This window comes from Hoplias malabaricus, chromosome 14, assembly GCF_029633855.1.
Source record: "Hoplias malabaricus isolate fHopMal1 chromosome 14, fHopMal1.hap1, whole genome shotgun sequence".
NCBI lineage: Eukaryota > Metazoa > Chordata > Actinopteri > Characiformes > Erythrinidae > Hoplias > Hoplias malabaricus.
Window position 1 is genome coordinate 37,430,113 of NC_089813.1, and position 14,963 is coordinate 37,445,075.

The 14,963-nt window shown below is 39.8% G+C and overlaps 2 protein-coding genes across 4 annotated transcripts in view; one reads left to right on the forward strand and one right to left on the reverse strand.

The window, feature by feature from the left end:
- The window catches only part of zgc:113363 (uncharacterized protein LOC791449 homolog), a 9,636-nt gene extending 1,191 nt beyond the window's left edge, over positions 1–8,445 (reverse strand). Inside the window, exons 1-4 of one of the 2 annotated variants that reach the window (XM_066644567.1) lie at positions 8,394–8,445; positions 4,731–4,896; positions 3,764–3,907; positions 2,946–3,170 (exon numbers count right to left, since the gene is read on the reverse strand). In XM_066644567.1, the coding sequence (XP_066500664.1) occupies positions 2,946–3,170; positions 3,764–3,907; positions 4,731–4,860 (499 nt within the window). In that variant the 5' untranslated portion in view covers positions 4,861–4,896; positions 8,394–8,445. Of the gene's footprint in view, positions 1–2,945; positions 3,171–3,763; positions 3,908–4,730; positions 4,897–7,037; positions 7,082–8,393 lie in introns of those variants that run through there. The other variant, XM_066644566.1, reaches the window with a different exon arrangement.
- Positions 7,856–14,195, forward strand: cxxc1a (CXXC finger protein 1a). 2 transcript variants are annotated; one of them, XM_066644565.1, is made up of 15 exons: positions 7,856–8,042; positions 8,702–8,808; positions 8,923–9,023; positions 9,108–9,259; positions 9,391–9,546; positions 9,968–10,114; positions 10,287–10,394; positions 10,605–10,792; positions 11,235–11,442; positions 11,839–11,946; positions 12,068–12,117; positions 12,213–12,309; positions 12,424–12,576; positions 12,803–12,957; positions 13,219–14,195. In XM_066644565.1, the coding sequence occupies exons 1-14, from the start codon at positions 8,040–8,042 to the stop codon at positions 12,947–12,949; spliced, it is 1,725 nt and encodes a 574-aa protein (XP_066500662.1). In that variant the 5' UTR covers positions 7,856–8,039; the 3' UTR covers positions 12,950–12,957; positions 13,219–14,195. The 2 variants fall into 2 exon arrangements, with proteins under 2 accessions (XP_066500662.1, XP_066500661.1); XM_066644564.1 differs by having other exon boundaries at positions 7,857–8,042; positions 9,388–9,546.
- The last annotated feature ends 768 nt before the right edge of the window (positions 14,196–14,963 follow it).

The following is a 14,963-nucleotide window of genomic DNA, read 5'->3' on the forward strand; positions in this document are numbered from 1 at the left end:
ACACACACACGTTACAGCCTGCTTTATTCGAACACACTTAGGCTTTGTCTGATACACCCAACGTCTTACAGAGCCAGGAGGTTTATTAAAACACAGTTTCAGAATTTAATAATCATTCCCTCGACTTCAATATAGTGTGCCTTCAATTTATTCACTCAGACTCTTGGGATAATAAAGGAATTAGGCAAATGGAGTCAGGTGTTTTAAGAGACAGATTGGAAAACTGAGGGAACTGAATTTATTAAACTGAGTCAATGATGATTTAATTAAACTAAGAGAGCACATTAACTCATGGGAATACAGCAAACACTATTAGAGTTAACACTGAGAGTTAAATTATAACAGTGTTAATTTAGCAATAATAGTGTTGATTTAACACTGGTGAATTTACTTGAAGGACGTTTAAAAGCCTCTAAAAAATGTTAATTCTCCTTCCCTGCACTGCATGCTTCTCATTGCAAGTGCCCATTATTTTTTATGCCAGCACTGTGCAGGTCCTACGTGTTTATATGTATATTGCACCTTAGGTCTTGTAGGAACTTTATTTAATCTCATCTGTGACGACAGTAAAGATCTACTTCACTTGAAGACTTGAATACACTCTTTATTTTTGAGGGGCAACTTTAGCGTAAATGTATGTGAATGTAGGGGACCAGTCTCCTGAGGGTGCACTGAGGGTGGGAGGTGTGACGGAACAGTGCAGTCATTCATTCATTCATTCATTCATTGTCTGTAACCCTTATCCAGTTCAGGGTCGCAGTGGGTCCAGAGCCTACCTGGAATCATTGGGCACAAGGCGGGAATACACCCTGGAGGGGGCGCCAGTCCTTCACAGGGCAACACAGACACACACACATTCACTCACACACACCTACGGACACTTTTGAGTTGCCAATCCACCTACCAACGTGTGTTTTTGGACTGTGGGAGGAAACCGGAGCACCGGAGGAGACCCACGCAGACACAGGGAGAACACACCACACTCCTCACAGACAGTCACCCGGAGGAAACCCATGCAGACACAGGGAGAACACACCACACTCCTCACAGACAGTCACCCGGAGGAAACCCACGCGGACACAGGGAGAACACACCACACTCCTCACAGACAGTCACCCGGAGGAAACCCACGCGGACACAGGGAGAACACACCACACTCCTCACAGACAGTCACCCGGAGGAAACCCACGCGGACACAGGGAGAACACACCACACTCCTCACAGACAGTCACCCGGAGGAAACCCACGCGGACACAGGGAGAACACACCACACTCTTCACAGACAGTCACCCGGAGGAAACCCACACAGACACAGGGAGAACACACCACACTCCTCACAGACAGTCACCCGGAGGAAACCCACGCAGACACAGGGAGAACACACCACACTCCTCACAGACAGTCACCCGGAGGAAACCCACGCAGACACAGAGAGAACACACCACACTCCTCACAGACAGTCACCCGGAGGAAACTCACGCAGACACAGGGAGAACACACCACACTCCTCACAGACAGTCACCAGAAGCGAGAATCAAACCCACAACCTCCAGGCCCCTGGAGTTGTGTGACTGCGACACTACAGTGCAGTCTCCTTCCAATATCCATGGGTGAATTGCCTTTGAGCAAAGCACCTAAACCCTTAAATGTCCCCAAGTGCTCAGTGTGTGTGTGTGTGTGTGTGTGTGTGTGTGTGTGTGTGAGATCAGCTTCATGGTACTTTTGTACAATACCAGTGAAAATAACGCTATAAACAACTAATTTTATACGGTGAGTTGTAAAGTGCCCTGGGCCCATACACTACAACAGCAGGCTCCCAAAATAGTCCCTTATATAACAAGTAAGGCCTAGTTTTCCACAGAGTCATTATCTTAAAAGGATCCGGAGATAAGTGTTTTTGTCACATACACTGACACTCAACAGCTTCGAATACATAACTGTAATGATTCTGATTAACATTAACATATACATCGCAGACTGAAATAATAAAATAGACCCCACAAGGCATTTCTTCACTAAACATATGAAGAATTCAGGATGATAATTACATTACTATTGGTTTACAGCTTTCTCTGTCACAGTCGATTGATTTACATTGCTTTGAACGCGTCTGAACATGTTCTTCTTCTTTTTTAATTATCTGAACCTTATAAAGTCACTAGAGAATATTTCTTAACTTGTGAACGGCGAGAGTGTTTCCCTAATGTCTCCTTATCTTTTGCTTTTAACAAATGTACTTAGGATTAAATATTCAAAATTCACAACTGATTAATTAATGACTGAATTAATATACATTTAAAATATATTTATCCATCCTATAGAGCCTGGATATTTCAGATCCGCAGATCGATTCACATGAAAATGATTCGTTTGGCACAGTGTCTAACGAGTCACAGGGGTATAAATGTCCTCTGATGGAAACGGCTGAGTGTGAGACACAGATAAATCCACACAGAGCCCGGTGCAGCTGTGAGATAAGGGCAGAGCTTATTTACCACTAACTCTCTGGGTGGGATCTTTATGTGCTGTCCGGCAGTTTTAAAAAACTGAGATAACACAAGCTCTGGTCACTGTACGAGATTAAAGTCAACTGTATCTGTTTTCCTCTAAGACCTTTGCTTTTAAACAGCTCAGACCACTGATCAAACACATGGGAGTTGATGAAAGGTTTGATATGGTGCTGATTTTTTAGCAGTGGGGAAAACCCAGCTCAGTTCTCGTTCTGTTTCCCCTGTTCTTACAAGTCGGATTCAAACCATCAAGTTATTATCAAGCCTTTCATTAGCTGAGACATGTATTACAGAGCAGGCAAATCCCAAAAAACCGACACTGAGAACCACGGGATTACCAGGATACAGTCCCCAGGGCTGGAGCACACCTTGGTCACAGATATGTGAATTACAGTATACATCTGAATGGTGTTACTGAAAAAATGTTCATCTCACCATCTCCAGCAACTTGCTGTATTTGAGTGCCATTGACTTTCAAGCTCTGCTGGCTTTTGGATGTTGAGTGCAGGCGATTTTTCTTGTGCTGACCATTGCACTTGGGTACCTGGGCAGGGTCACGTGCCCTCTGACCTTTGGAAGAATTTGGAGGTGTGCAAATGGGCAGAGATCCATTGCTCATGGTGTCTTTAGGAGGTGGGCCACTCAGAGGCCCAGGTGATTCTGAAATAGAGACCAGAAGTCGTCTGGGTAAAGCTTTAAATAATACATCTGCCAAAAATCTAATGTACATACCTCTATAAAAATGGACAAAATACAAATTTCAACATGGTTACTACAGCTGTTTGTCCATTATTACTGCGTGTAGTATGTAATACAGAGTCTATAAAACATATAAGCAAACATAAAGCTACATTTTAGATTACCTAAGTATCAAACTGTCAAAGTTATTGTTGGTATCAGTTACAACACATTAATAGCAGGCTAAACGCTTCCATTACCTGTTAGCAACATTAGCCTTTTAGCTCTGGTGCAAAACATCAGACACCAAAGTTGTGCTACATTTATTTTTGATAAAGAGAAAAATGTTTACTTTTTTAAACATTACGTTATTCCTTTTAACTGCATGGTGACCCCTGGCGAGAATGCTTTTTTGATTTTTATCGTAGAGCACATCAGACTCTACGCATTATTTTACAGGCTCCTTGAAGGCTGGATTAGGTTTGTTATAGCAGATAAAATATAACAGTGTGCAGAGTATGGGCTGAGGTGGCTCTCGGAATGCAGATGTACAAATTGACCTTAAATCCTGTTACCTTTGTCGATTTTGTGGGGTATCACTGGCACATGGTCAGGAAGCAGAAGAGCATCATCGCTTGTTACTACGATATCGTTCAGTGACTTGTCACTTCCTCTGTGTGCTATTCCATTAGGACATGTATTCTTAGCTGAGGGAGGGTCTGTCAATGAAAGCCCAAAAATAACACTTGAAAATCAGGGTCTTCTTATCTGCTGTAAATATAATCTGATGGAAATATTAAGCATCTTTATACTTTGAGGAATAATATGGAATAAACACGACATGGCATTTGGAAGGAATAAATAGATGAATCTAGCCAATAAATAAAACATTTAGCTTAAATTCATTCATTATCTGTAACCCTTATCCATTTCAGGGTCGCGGTGGGTCCAGAGCCTACCTGGAATCATTGGGCGCAAGGCAGGAATACACCCTGGAGGGGGTGCCAGTCCTTCACAGGGCAACACACTCACACACTCACACATTCACACACACCTACGGACACTTTTGAGTCACCAATCCACCTACCAACGTGTGTTTTTGGACTGTGGGAGGAAACCGGAGCACCCGGAGGAAACCCATGCAGACACAGGGAGAACACACCACACTCCTCACAGATAGTCACCCGGAGGAAACCCCCGCAGACACAGGGAGAACACACCACACTCCTCACAGACAGTCACCCGGAGCAGGACTCGAACCCACAACCTCCAGGTCCCCGCAGCTGTGTGACTGCGCCACCGTGCCGCCCTCAGCTCTTAAATTTCCATATAAATTTGCAATTTCCAAATTCCTAATACAGCATATCTTCATCCTTAGGACTACTTTTGATTATATGAAAAATTGGAGCCTCTGGGAAACACAGAGAACAAGAACCCTAGTAAAAATAATACAGCACACCTGGCTAAAACAGAATGAAACGAACCACGTATGTACATAAACTCTCACAGACACTATGAAATGAAATGAAAATAGCGAATGACCTGTCTCTACTGTGTTGCTCACTGTCTCAGCATTGCTCTGTGTTTTGGTGATGTGATTACTATGGTTTTCACAGCTCTTGTTTTTGTCTTTTCCACTGTTCAGGGTCCCGTTCTGCTGCTGGACATCCATGACTCCTGACTCCTCTCCAGATGCCCCTCAGTGACTCTGATTAAAAAGAGAAAGAGACAGTAGCTTAAAGTGCATTGGTCAAACCCCCACAGTGAATAACCTACAGAATCTCAGTACAGACTCCTGTGGACTGGAGCCATTCAATTTGAAACCATTCATTTCTCAGATTTTTTGCCTGTATGAACTCAAATATGATCTGAATAACTTCTCAAATCTATCAAACCACGTGGTTAAAATTGAGTTTTTTCAAGGTCCATTGCATAGAGAGCAAAGACCAGTTTGTTTGGTCTGATCTTACACATACTGTCGCACAAACTACTGAAATAAATTAATGCTGGCTTTTGAATGGTGTCAGAAAACCCAAAGAAGCACAGCGTGTTTTCTGTGTGTTTATGTGCTCATGCTGACCTTTTGTGCACATCAGTGAGCAATGGGCACCCATGACCTTATCGCTAGTTCACCTGCTGTCCTCTCTTGAACCACTTTTTGTAGGTACTAACTACTCCATACCATACTCAACACCTAATATTTCATGACCTTCACAGTGTGGTCCTTGTCAAAGTAACTACCCAGTAAACAAGGAACGTCCCTGGACGTTCAAAATAGGTCTAAAAGTAGTCTGTTCGTCAAGGACATATTTTAAACGTCAGTGGACGTCCAAATTCCATCTTAATAAGTTAGTTAAGTGGTGACCAATCGATAACTTCAGTGGACGTCCAAAACGCGTTTTATACAAGTAATTTATTTCGGGACCAATTAATAATGTCAGTGGACGTCCAAAATACGTCTAATAGTCGTCTTTTCAATGTCTGTGTTTAGACGTCTTTTCAACTTTCATTTTCAACCTTAAGAGAACGTTGATTAGACGGCAGTCATTACGTTATTTCAACGTTGAATCAACGGCTAAATGTTTACTGGGTAAGATCCTTACATTCACCCGTTTCTCCTGCTGCCAACATCAGCTTTACCCTGAACCCACACCCTCCCCTCCACAGGTGACAGTGTAATGAGGTAATAGATGTTATTCTCTTCACCTCTCTGTGGTTTTAATATTGTGGCTGTTCACCAGGGCTGCTTTATGCTTTATGACTATACTGCTGTATTCCAATAGTGTTATGTGTAATGATCTGTGAAAAGCAGCAGGTTAAATAAAGATAACTGACCACAGAATGTTATGATTTCTTTAATGATTTATACAATCAGAAACATAAATATTACTGTTAGAATAATGCACATTTCTACAAATAAAGAATTAGCTAATTATACCTGTGTTATACCTGTGTTAACTCCAGGGTCAGATAAGTTAAAAGGGTCATGTTTACAACTGAAAAAGAACAATGTCCTCACTGACAGACGCATCCTCAAGAGACATGGGTTTTCTCATCCACGCTGTTAGGAATTATTCAATCTTTCCAACTTAAGAAGCAAGTAATATGTTGGTTGTTTTCAGAAGTTTAATAAACTCAAAGTTGCACTCAAAGTTTTGACTTTCTCTTTTATATATTCTGCAAACTACAAAAACAAACAAACAAACAAACAAGCAAACAAACAAAACAACAACCTCACTCCAGGCTTTAAGTGTTGTTCATGATTTTGTTTACTGTTCTTTATCACTGAGATGGTTCAGAGGCTAGTTTTAAAACTAGAGGTCATTTTAAATAGAAACAGAAGGGTGGAGAACAAGACATTCACATGCAAAAGAATCGTCCATTCTCTTCAGTCCATTAATAACTCTACTGAAATAAATACAATATATAAAAAGGAGTCTTCCTTCTTTGTATATCAAAAATCCTATTCCAAAATTACTATATTCTGAAGACCGTTGGGCTGTAGTCTTCTTCTTTATTAGTATTTAGTAACAATCACAACAACATAAACAATAACAATAATAATAACTATAATTACACTTTTTTAAAATGTAAAAGTATCAAAGCGTTATAAAATGTAAGACAAAACGATCAAATAAAAGGAGTAAAATGAGAAAGTCAAATGTATAATAAAATATTAAATCCAGCAAGACTTCACACTGTTATTAAATTAAATATTTATGATATTATTTAATAATATCCTGAAATTAGTAGGACAAGAATGATAACATCGCAGTTAAAATCTACTTTTGTTGTCTACAATAATTTAAGGAACATAGAAGTCTGTTTAAATTAAAATGATAAACTTACTGTGACTCGAACAGATCCAGCCTCTCGGTCTAGTTTCGCTTAAATGATCGCTAACTCAAGTCAGTCACATTAGGGAGGTGTTATTATATTTCTCCACCTGTTTTCAGACAAGCCACGCCTTTTCAGTGTTTGGATAGGCTTTGACGACACACAAAAAAAAAAAACATTAACCAATCCTCGGGAGGGTTTGGCTAATCTAGCCAATCACAGTCGTCAGAGGGCGTGGCTTGTCTGAACGGCGGTGTGAAAATAAATCACAATGGTGCTAAGTTAATGCCTTTGTTTCTCTGCTTTAGAAACGTTCCTCCCCAGACTTTATTACTTTGCCCCAGTGGGTGGGCTATATTTAGACCAACTTTTAATCCGGATAGAACCGCCAAAACAATAGATTTATTATAACTGTTGAGTTATTTGGTTTGGTTTGACTCATTAAACTGAAAGCACTCTGTAATAGATTTACCCCCCCCCCCTAAATAATAAACATTCTGTTGTGTTAAATAGGTACAGTTCGATTACGTAAGCATTGTTATATTATTTATATTTTATATTATGTTTTTTCAATAGTTCTTTCATTTTTATTGCTTGTACATAACACAAATCTTTGAGTTACAAACATATTTTAAACAAATCACATATACTATGGCATATACATGAGTACATGATTTCTCTCATCCAATGAATCTGTAAATGAAGAATAAACTAATAATAAAAAAATCAGCTAAACAAGTTTGACCAGAAGCATCCAAACGGGTGAGTGCCGTCCCCACACTGAGCTGCAGTGTTTTCTGTGTGGGGGAGCGGGGTGATGTTCTCTCTCCTGTTCGGTAGAGGGCAGTGCTGCGGCTGGAGAGAGACTCTCGCGGAGGAAGAAGACCTGCTGGGGCTAGGATTTGTTTTTACGGCGTAAACATATTGAAATGATTAAAACATCAGTTGTTTTCATTTGATACGTGAAAAAATCCGTTGTTTTCTGCAGACCGTGCGCTTTATTTACACCTCAGCATGGTGAGTATTTTGTGTTATAGCGGGTATTGCTTTTCCGTGTCGTTACACAGCGGCCACAGACTCGGGCCACAGAGCAAAACACTGCAGTAATTATTATTAAAATACATCAGTCGTAGTACGGTCCTTCTTCGAATATCTGTACAACGGCAGTAAAAAGTTGCTTTATTGACTGACGTATCCTACTTGTGACATTTTGTGTTTCTGAAGCAAATACCTCATTCTTTTATTAACACGACCATTTTGTCCCCAAAAAGTTGTTGTCCCTGCTTCTTTAGGAAGGTGGATAAAAACAAATGTCACTTTGTATACCAGCTCAGTTCATCAATTCATCTTGATGGGTCTGGAACCTACCTGAAATTATTAGGTGGAAGGCAGGAACACACTCTGGATGGTGTGCCTGTCCATCACAGGGCATCACCCACCCACTCATTCATTTACACACACAGTTATGGACATTTCTGAATAACTAATCCAGAGCAGCTGGTGGAAACATATGCAGACACAGGGAGAACACACCAAACTCCCCACAGACAGTTATTCTAGAAGGGGTTTGCATCCAACTGCAACTGTCCAATCCAAATGTGCCGCCATGACAACGCTTTATCTTAAATGACATTTTTATTTTTATTATTAATTCTTCGAATGTGCTCTCTCCACAGGAGAGGGAGAATCCAGGTTTTAATCGACCACCGAAGGAAGGTGGCGTAAACCCCAACGCTCAGCTTTACTGCATTTGTCGCAAACCCGACATCAACTGTTTCATGATGTGAGATGTTATCATTAATATTATTCGTAGTTTTATGATATTTGAAGTGAACAAGGACTGCCAGTGGAGTAGACGGAACTGACGCACTAACTTAATTTGCTGTGGTTTGTACAGTGGTTGTGACAACTGCAACGAGTGGTTTCATGGCGACTGCATCAACATTTCAGAGAAGATGGCAAAGACCATCAGGGTGTGGTATTGCGAAGTGTGCCGCAGTGAGTGTCTTGTATTTTTTTAAATGAATCCATCATATGGTTAAACTCAGTCATTAGCTTAGTTTTCCCAACCTTCTGTTCCAGGTAAAGATGATTCTCTAGAGATTAAGCTTCGTCCCAAGAAATGCAGAGATAAAGATGTAGAGGCTGATGGAAACGATTCACAGCTTGACACAGACACACCTGATTTTAAATTCGATCGCCGGCGTGGATTGCGCGTAAACTCTGACAAAAACGTAAGCCACCCTTTAATACACACATCACTGATAAATCACCTTTTGCTTTATTATTGACTGGTAAAGGAAGCAGCGATAGCGTTTAAGGATATGAACAGGGTAGAGCTTGTGTTTGGTGGATGTATCAGCAGGTGAAGCGGTCAGCTCGTATGTGTGGGGAGTGTGAGGCCTGCCTGAGGACGGAGGACTGCGCTCAGTGTGACTTCTGTAAAGACATGAAGAAGTTTGGTGGACCAAACAGGATCAGGCAGAAATGTCGGCTCAGGCAGTGTGAAGTCCGAGCCAGAGTGAGTGTGTGTCGCTGAATTTTAATCACAGACTCTCAGCCACTTTCACACTTACCATGTGGTCAGTTTCAGTTTCACAATAACAGTGTCAGTTTCTCTGTGCATTAGAGAATCTCATGTGTGGTTTCAGTGTGTAGTACAGATATGCAAATATGCTCACAGAGGATAATCAAAGAGTTTCTAATGCAGGTCAAAGTAACGGGTTAGAAAAGCCGCAGCCGCAAGAACAAACATCATTCCTTGTGATGGACATTATCACAGTTTGTATTGCAATCTCAAAATGTAGCCATAAATGACTACACCCCTAATCTCTGATGACTGCTCCAAACATAGTGCCCTTATCTTTTCACGGACGTCTTGACTTATTCGGTCAGTATTAAGATGATTATATAAGTAATGTGTGTATTGGCTTATTTTGCAGAAAATGCTGCGGGTGAAAGATGAAGAGTACGCTGCGTCTAAGAGTCCACACATGCCCCAAAGAGACTGCCCGCTATCAGACGAGTTCAGCGAGGATGAGCTGGAGCTTTACCAGCAGTACCGTGCTGGCAAATACGGAGGAGACCATGTATGTACTAAACATAGTAAACGCAAACATACAACACTGTGGCAAATTATATGATCCCTTGAGGAACATCTCCTGCTAGACATCTCCTGCTAGACATATACGAGCTCTTGTTGTGGTTTAGGGGTGGTGTCTGACATGGATTGTGTGTGTGTGTGTGTGTGTCCTCCATCAGGGCTGGAATAGTGATGAGGATGAAGGAATGTGCCTTGATCCTTCAATGCGAAAGAAAGCAGTGAAGGTCAAACATGTGAAGAGGAGGGAGAAGAGATCTGAGAAAAAGGTTAATTACTTTTACAAGTGTAGAATTGTGCTTGTTAATAAACAAGAAAATGCAGCAGAAAAAAAAACCTGTAAATCAAGTTCTACAACCAAATGGAAGCAGTTGCTTTCAACACCATAACACAGCTTTCTTTTTTCGTTGTTGTTCAGAATCGGATTACTCCTTTTCATATTGTAATTAAAATGAATTTCTTCCTGTATTCTTCATCAGAAAGAGGAGAACAAACCTCGTAAACACAAACCAAAGCAGAAACATCGGGACAGGGTGAGGCACAGTGAGAGGGCAGAGGTTCGAGACAGTGGAGGCAGCAGGCAGTGCCTCGGACCTGGCTGTGTGGAAGGGGCACGTCCCAACTCCAAATACTGCTCTGATGATTGTGGAATGAAGCTTGCTGCCAAGTAAGGCCAAAGTGATCAGCATCTATGACTCATTATCAATTGACTGGGTTGAACTGAACCTCTACAAAAGTCTACTTCGCTGTGTTCCCCAACCTCATCCTTGGGACACACTATTCTAGCACATTTGAGTGTTTTCTCCCAGCACACATGATCCAGCGAATTGTGTGTTTTTGCCAAAAAACTACTCAATTATGCAGGGCAGTGTGCCTCCAGGACCAGGGTTGGAAACCATTGCACAGGTCTATAAGCCCAATAATATGTAGCATGGTCTGCCTTCATAATCATTTAAATTCCTACTTTCCAGTGTTGTGTGGTTTACTGTGTTTCACAGAGCGTCTCAGATTATTCTGTACTCATATCAGGCTTGATACTGTAGTTGTAGGTATTCAGAGAATGTATGTAGTATTTATTACTGTCAAAAAAACAACGGTCCCCCCATCAGCCGGATCTATGAGATCCTCCCTCAGCGGATCCAGCAGTGGCAGCAGAGCCCCTGTATTGCAGAGGAACAGGGCAAAAAGCTTCTGGAACGTATCAGAAGAGAGCAACAGTCCGCCCGCCTAAGGCTTACTGAGATGGAGAAGCGTTTTCACGAGCTGGAGGGCATCATCGCTAAGGCTAAACAGCAAGTCGTGCAGCAAGATGAAGAGGTCAGGGAACATCACACTGTCAACTACAGTTAATGATATATGTCCTTCTGAAGGAATAATAGGAATAGAAAATACAACAGATTGTTTTGTGCTTGAAATGTAAGAGATTTCTAATCTATAAATAGCACTGCAGTATTTTTGCTTATTAACACTGTCCAAAAGAAAAACATGAATGGCCAAAATAGTATGTTTATTGGAGAAGGAAAAAATCTTCTACATTTTCAATGGAAGTCTGTGTAAAAATATTTTATTCTGTTATTTTGGAGCATTTTGATTGGCCCATTCATTCTGAAACTTACACACAATGTGAAGGACAGATGCTGTGATCAAATGAAGTGGAAAATTTAAAAATTAAAAATTCGAAATGCCGTAAGTGCTGACTTTTAACCCCTTCAGGTAAATGAAGGAGATGATGATACAGACCTTCAAATTTTCTGCGTCTCCTGCAGTCACCCAGTCAACCCCAAGGTGGCGTTACGTCATATGGAGAGATGCTATGCCAAGGTGAGCTAAAACACCGCACGTAGCGTTCATGCATTTTTATAATTCTGTGTTTTAAACTTAATAATTAGCTCCTGTAAAATTCTAATAGTGAATCCACTTGTCTTTCTTTGCATTGGAACAGTATGAGAGTCAGACATCATTTGGCTCCATGTATCCCACACGCATAGAGGGGTGAGTCAGTATTCTGACCTGAGTATTCCAATGTGAATGGCAATAATATGCTATAAAATAAAGCTAAATGGCTGTGACTGTTTATATTCTTGCAGTGCAACAAGGCTTTTCTGTGATGTATATAACCCACAAAGCAAAACATACTGCAAGAGGCTTCAGGTTCTCTGTCCTGAACACTCTCGAGATCCAAAGGTATGTTTATTAGATGTGTTATTTGTGCAGTAATGAAAAACACTATTATTAACAAATATTAAAATATAAAATCACCTTACTAATACAGTCCCATTGTTGATCTTCTCTTTTCAGGTCCCAGCAGATGAAGTGTGTGGGTGCCCTATGGTTCGTGATGTCTTTGAGCCCACGGGGGAGTACTGCAGGGTGTCAAAGCGCAAGTGCAACAAACACTACTGCTGGGAGAAGCTCCGCAGAGCAGAGGTGGATCTGGAGAGAGTTCGAGTGGTTAGTGTGCTCCAGCATCATCTCAAAATGTCATGCACTAATGCTCAAAATAGTAATATGCTGAATTTTCTAGGTTATATTGACTTAAAATATATCTGTGTTTAATTTTGTTCATTTTTGGTTACTTTTTTCCAACTGTAAACCCATCTGTTTTTTTTCCTATTCCATATATGTTACAATTTTAGGAATTATACAGCTGTAACACTAATCTCTGTTTGGTTCCTAGTGGTACAAGTTGGATGAGTTGTTTGAACAAGAGCGAAACGTTCGCACAGCGATGACAAATCGCGCAGGTTTGCTGGCTCTCATGCTGCATCAGACCATTCAACATGATCCACATGCAACAGATCTGCGCTCCGGCAAGGACAGATAATTACTGAGGTCTGCTTTGATCTGCTTTTCTATACATTGTAATATTTTTAATAATCCAGTATTGATTTCTGTAGCTTTTTTTTTTTTAACATTTTTTTGAAAATCTAAATTTATGATTATAATTACGTTAAAAGCAAAAACAAAACCTACAGTCAAAACAGATAACTGTTCATGAATTAACATTCATTATTAATTGCTTAAACATTATGGTTAATATCTGTAAATATGAAATGTCGTTTTCAATTATTGAATGAAATTTATTTCTAACAGGAGGAAATGTTGAATCTTCATGGATTCTACATGAAGAGAGGTTTTTTTTGTGAAGACACCTTAGACATGGCCAGCTGGATTTGGAGCTGGTTTTTAATAGCACTATGGGATTTTACATATATGCATTAATTAATATCATGAAATTTTCCTAACGTTTTTAAATGTTATCTTTTAACATAAGACTTGGCAGAAGATAAAGAACAGTTATCAGTAAATTAATGCTGTGACTATGAGTTAAGAAGTTGTGTATCGTCACTGTCCAAAGAAAAACATGTATTTCCATTTTTGGTGAGTTAAATTTACGGCATCATTTGACCACAGGAGCTGTGAAAATTTCATGTTGAATGGGCCAATACAAATGCTCCAAAATGAAATCTGTTTACATGGACTTCCATTGAATTTAAAAAAATTTGTTTTTATTTTAGACAGCAACAATATGCATTACTTTCCTTGAAGTAAAGGCTTATTTTACACTCTGCAGTAGCTGTTTATGGCAGTTTTTGAAACTGGTACTGTAAAATATTCCATGTAGATTTTATTACTGATGTCTGCAAGTTATTTTTGTACATCCTCAAGCATATGAGCGTATTCCAGCGTATGTAATTCCATTACATTCAGAAGAAAAGCATTCATATTTACAACTCTTTAAAGTGGTTAAGGAGTCAGCACCTTGTCAAACATTTCGCTCAACTGCATTTTTGAAGCAATTGCTTTACTGTCACATAATTGATGATACTTCTGAGTAAACAATTATAAAAAAAAAAAACATTCAAGCAGTGGAAACTGTGCTAACCACTGTGTTGCAGTTCATTAAGCACGAACCAAACAGTTTTAATTCTTTATATTTGTTTACATTTGAATTTAAAATCATCTTAATATGTTACATCTCTGTATAAGAAATTTTAAAATGTAAACTGTCACCAAATTTAAATTAAATTTAATTTGTTTGATGTACAACTGTTTAATAAACTACCTAAAACCTGTGTAACTACTGTTATCTTTATGAAACATACTAAGCTGTAGTTGACTGAGTAGCTTTGTGTCTTAATACGTTGGATCCATGTAAGTCAAAACATTTATGTTTAGTGTTATAGAGTGATAGTACTGATTTATATGCCTGTTTGATGCTATAATATGTTTGATGCTTGAGTTATTTGCAAAAATATGGTCAATTTTTTTTTTTTTTTTTTTTTTTTTTTTTTTTTGTTTATTCTAAGGGGCGGCACGGTGGCGTAGCAGGTAGTGTCGCAGTCACACAGCTCCAGGAACCTGGAGGTTGTGGGTTCGATTCCCGCTCCGGGTGACTGTGAGGAGTTGGTGTTCTCCCCATGTCCGCGTGGGTTTCCTCCGGGTGCTCCGGTTTCCTCCCACAGTCCAAAAACACACGTTGGTAGGTGGATTGGCGACTTCAAAGTGTCCGTAGGTGTGAGTGAGTGTGTGTGTGTGCCTGTGTTGCCCTGTGAAGGAATGAATGAATGTTTATTTTAAGTATATATCACCAACATAACCCTGAAAGGTTTAAAAGAAGTTCTAGGAAATTAATGAAGGAAATAAATCATCTACATGCAACAAACTTAAATATTGCATGTTCCTGAAAATGTGAATGGATTTTAAACCCATTATATCTGCTGTTCATTGGTAATAAGATTATAATACCTCACATTTAAGAGTGCTGAATATTTTATTCATTGTAAATTATATGGAAAATAGTTTTTAAAAAGTGTATTTTATGCCACATACCCTTA

What these genes read in the sequence shown, in the direction of transcription:
- cxxc1a (XM_066644564.1), top strand. An exon ending in GCGTAAACTCTGACAAAAAC is followed by an intron (nt 9,260 to 9,387) that starts GTAAGCCACCCT and finishes TGGATGTATCAG; the next exon opens with CAGGTGAAGCGGTCAGCTCG. An exon ending in TCGTGCAGCAAGATGAAGAG is followed by an intron (nt 11,443 to 11,838) that starts GTCAGGGAACAT and finishes TAACCCCTTCAG; the next exon opens with GTAAATGAAGGAGATGATGA.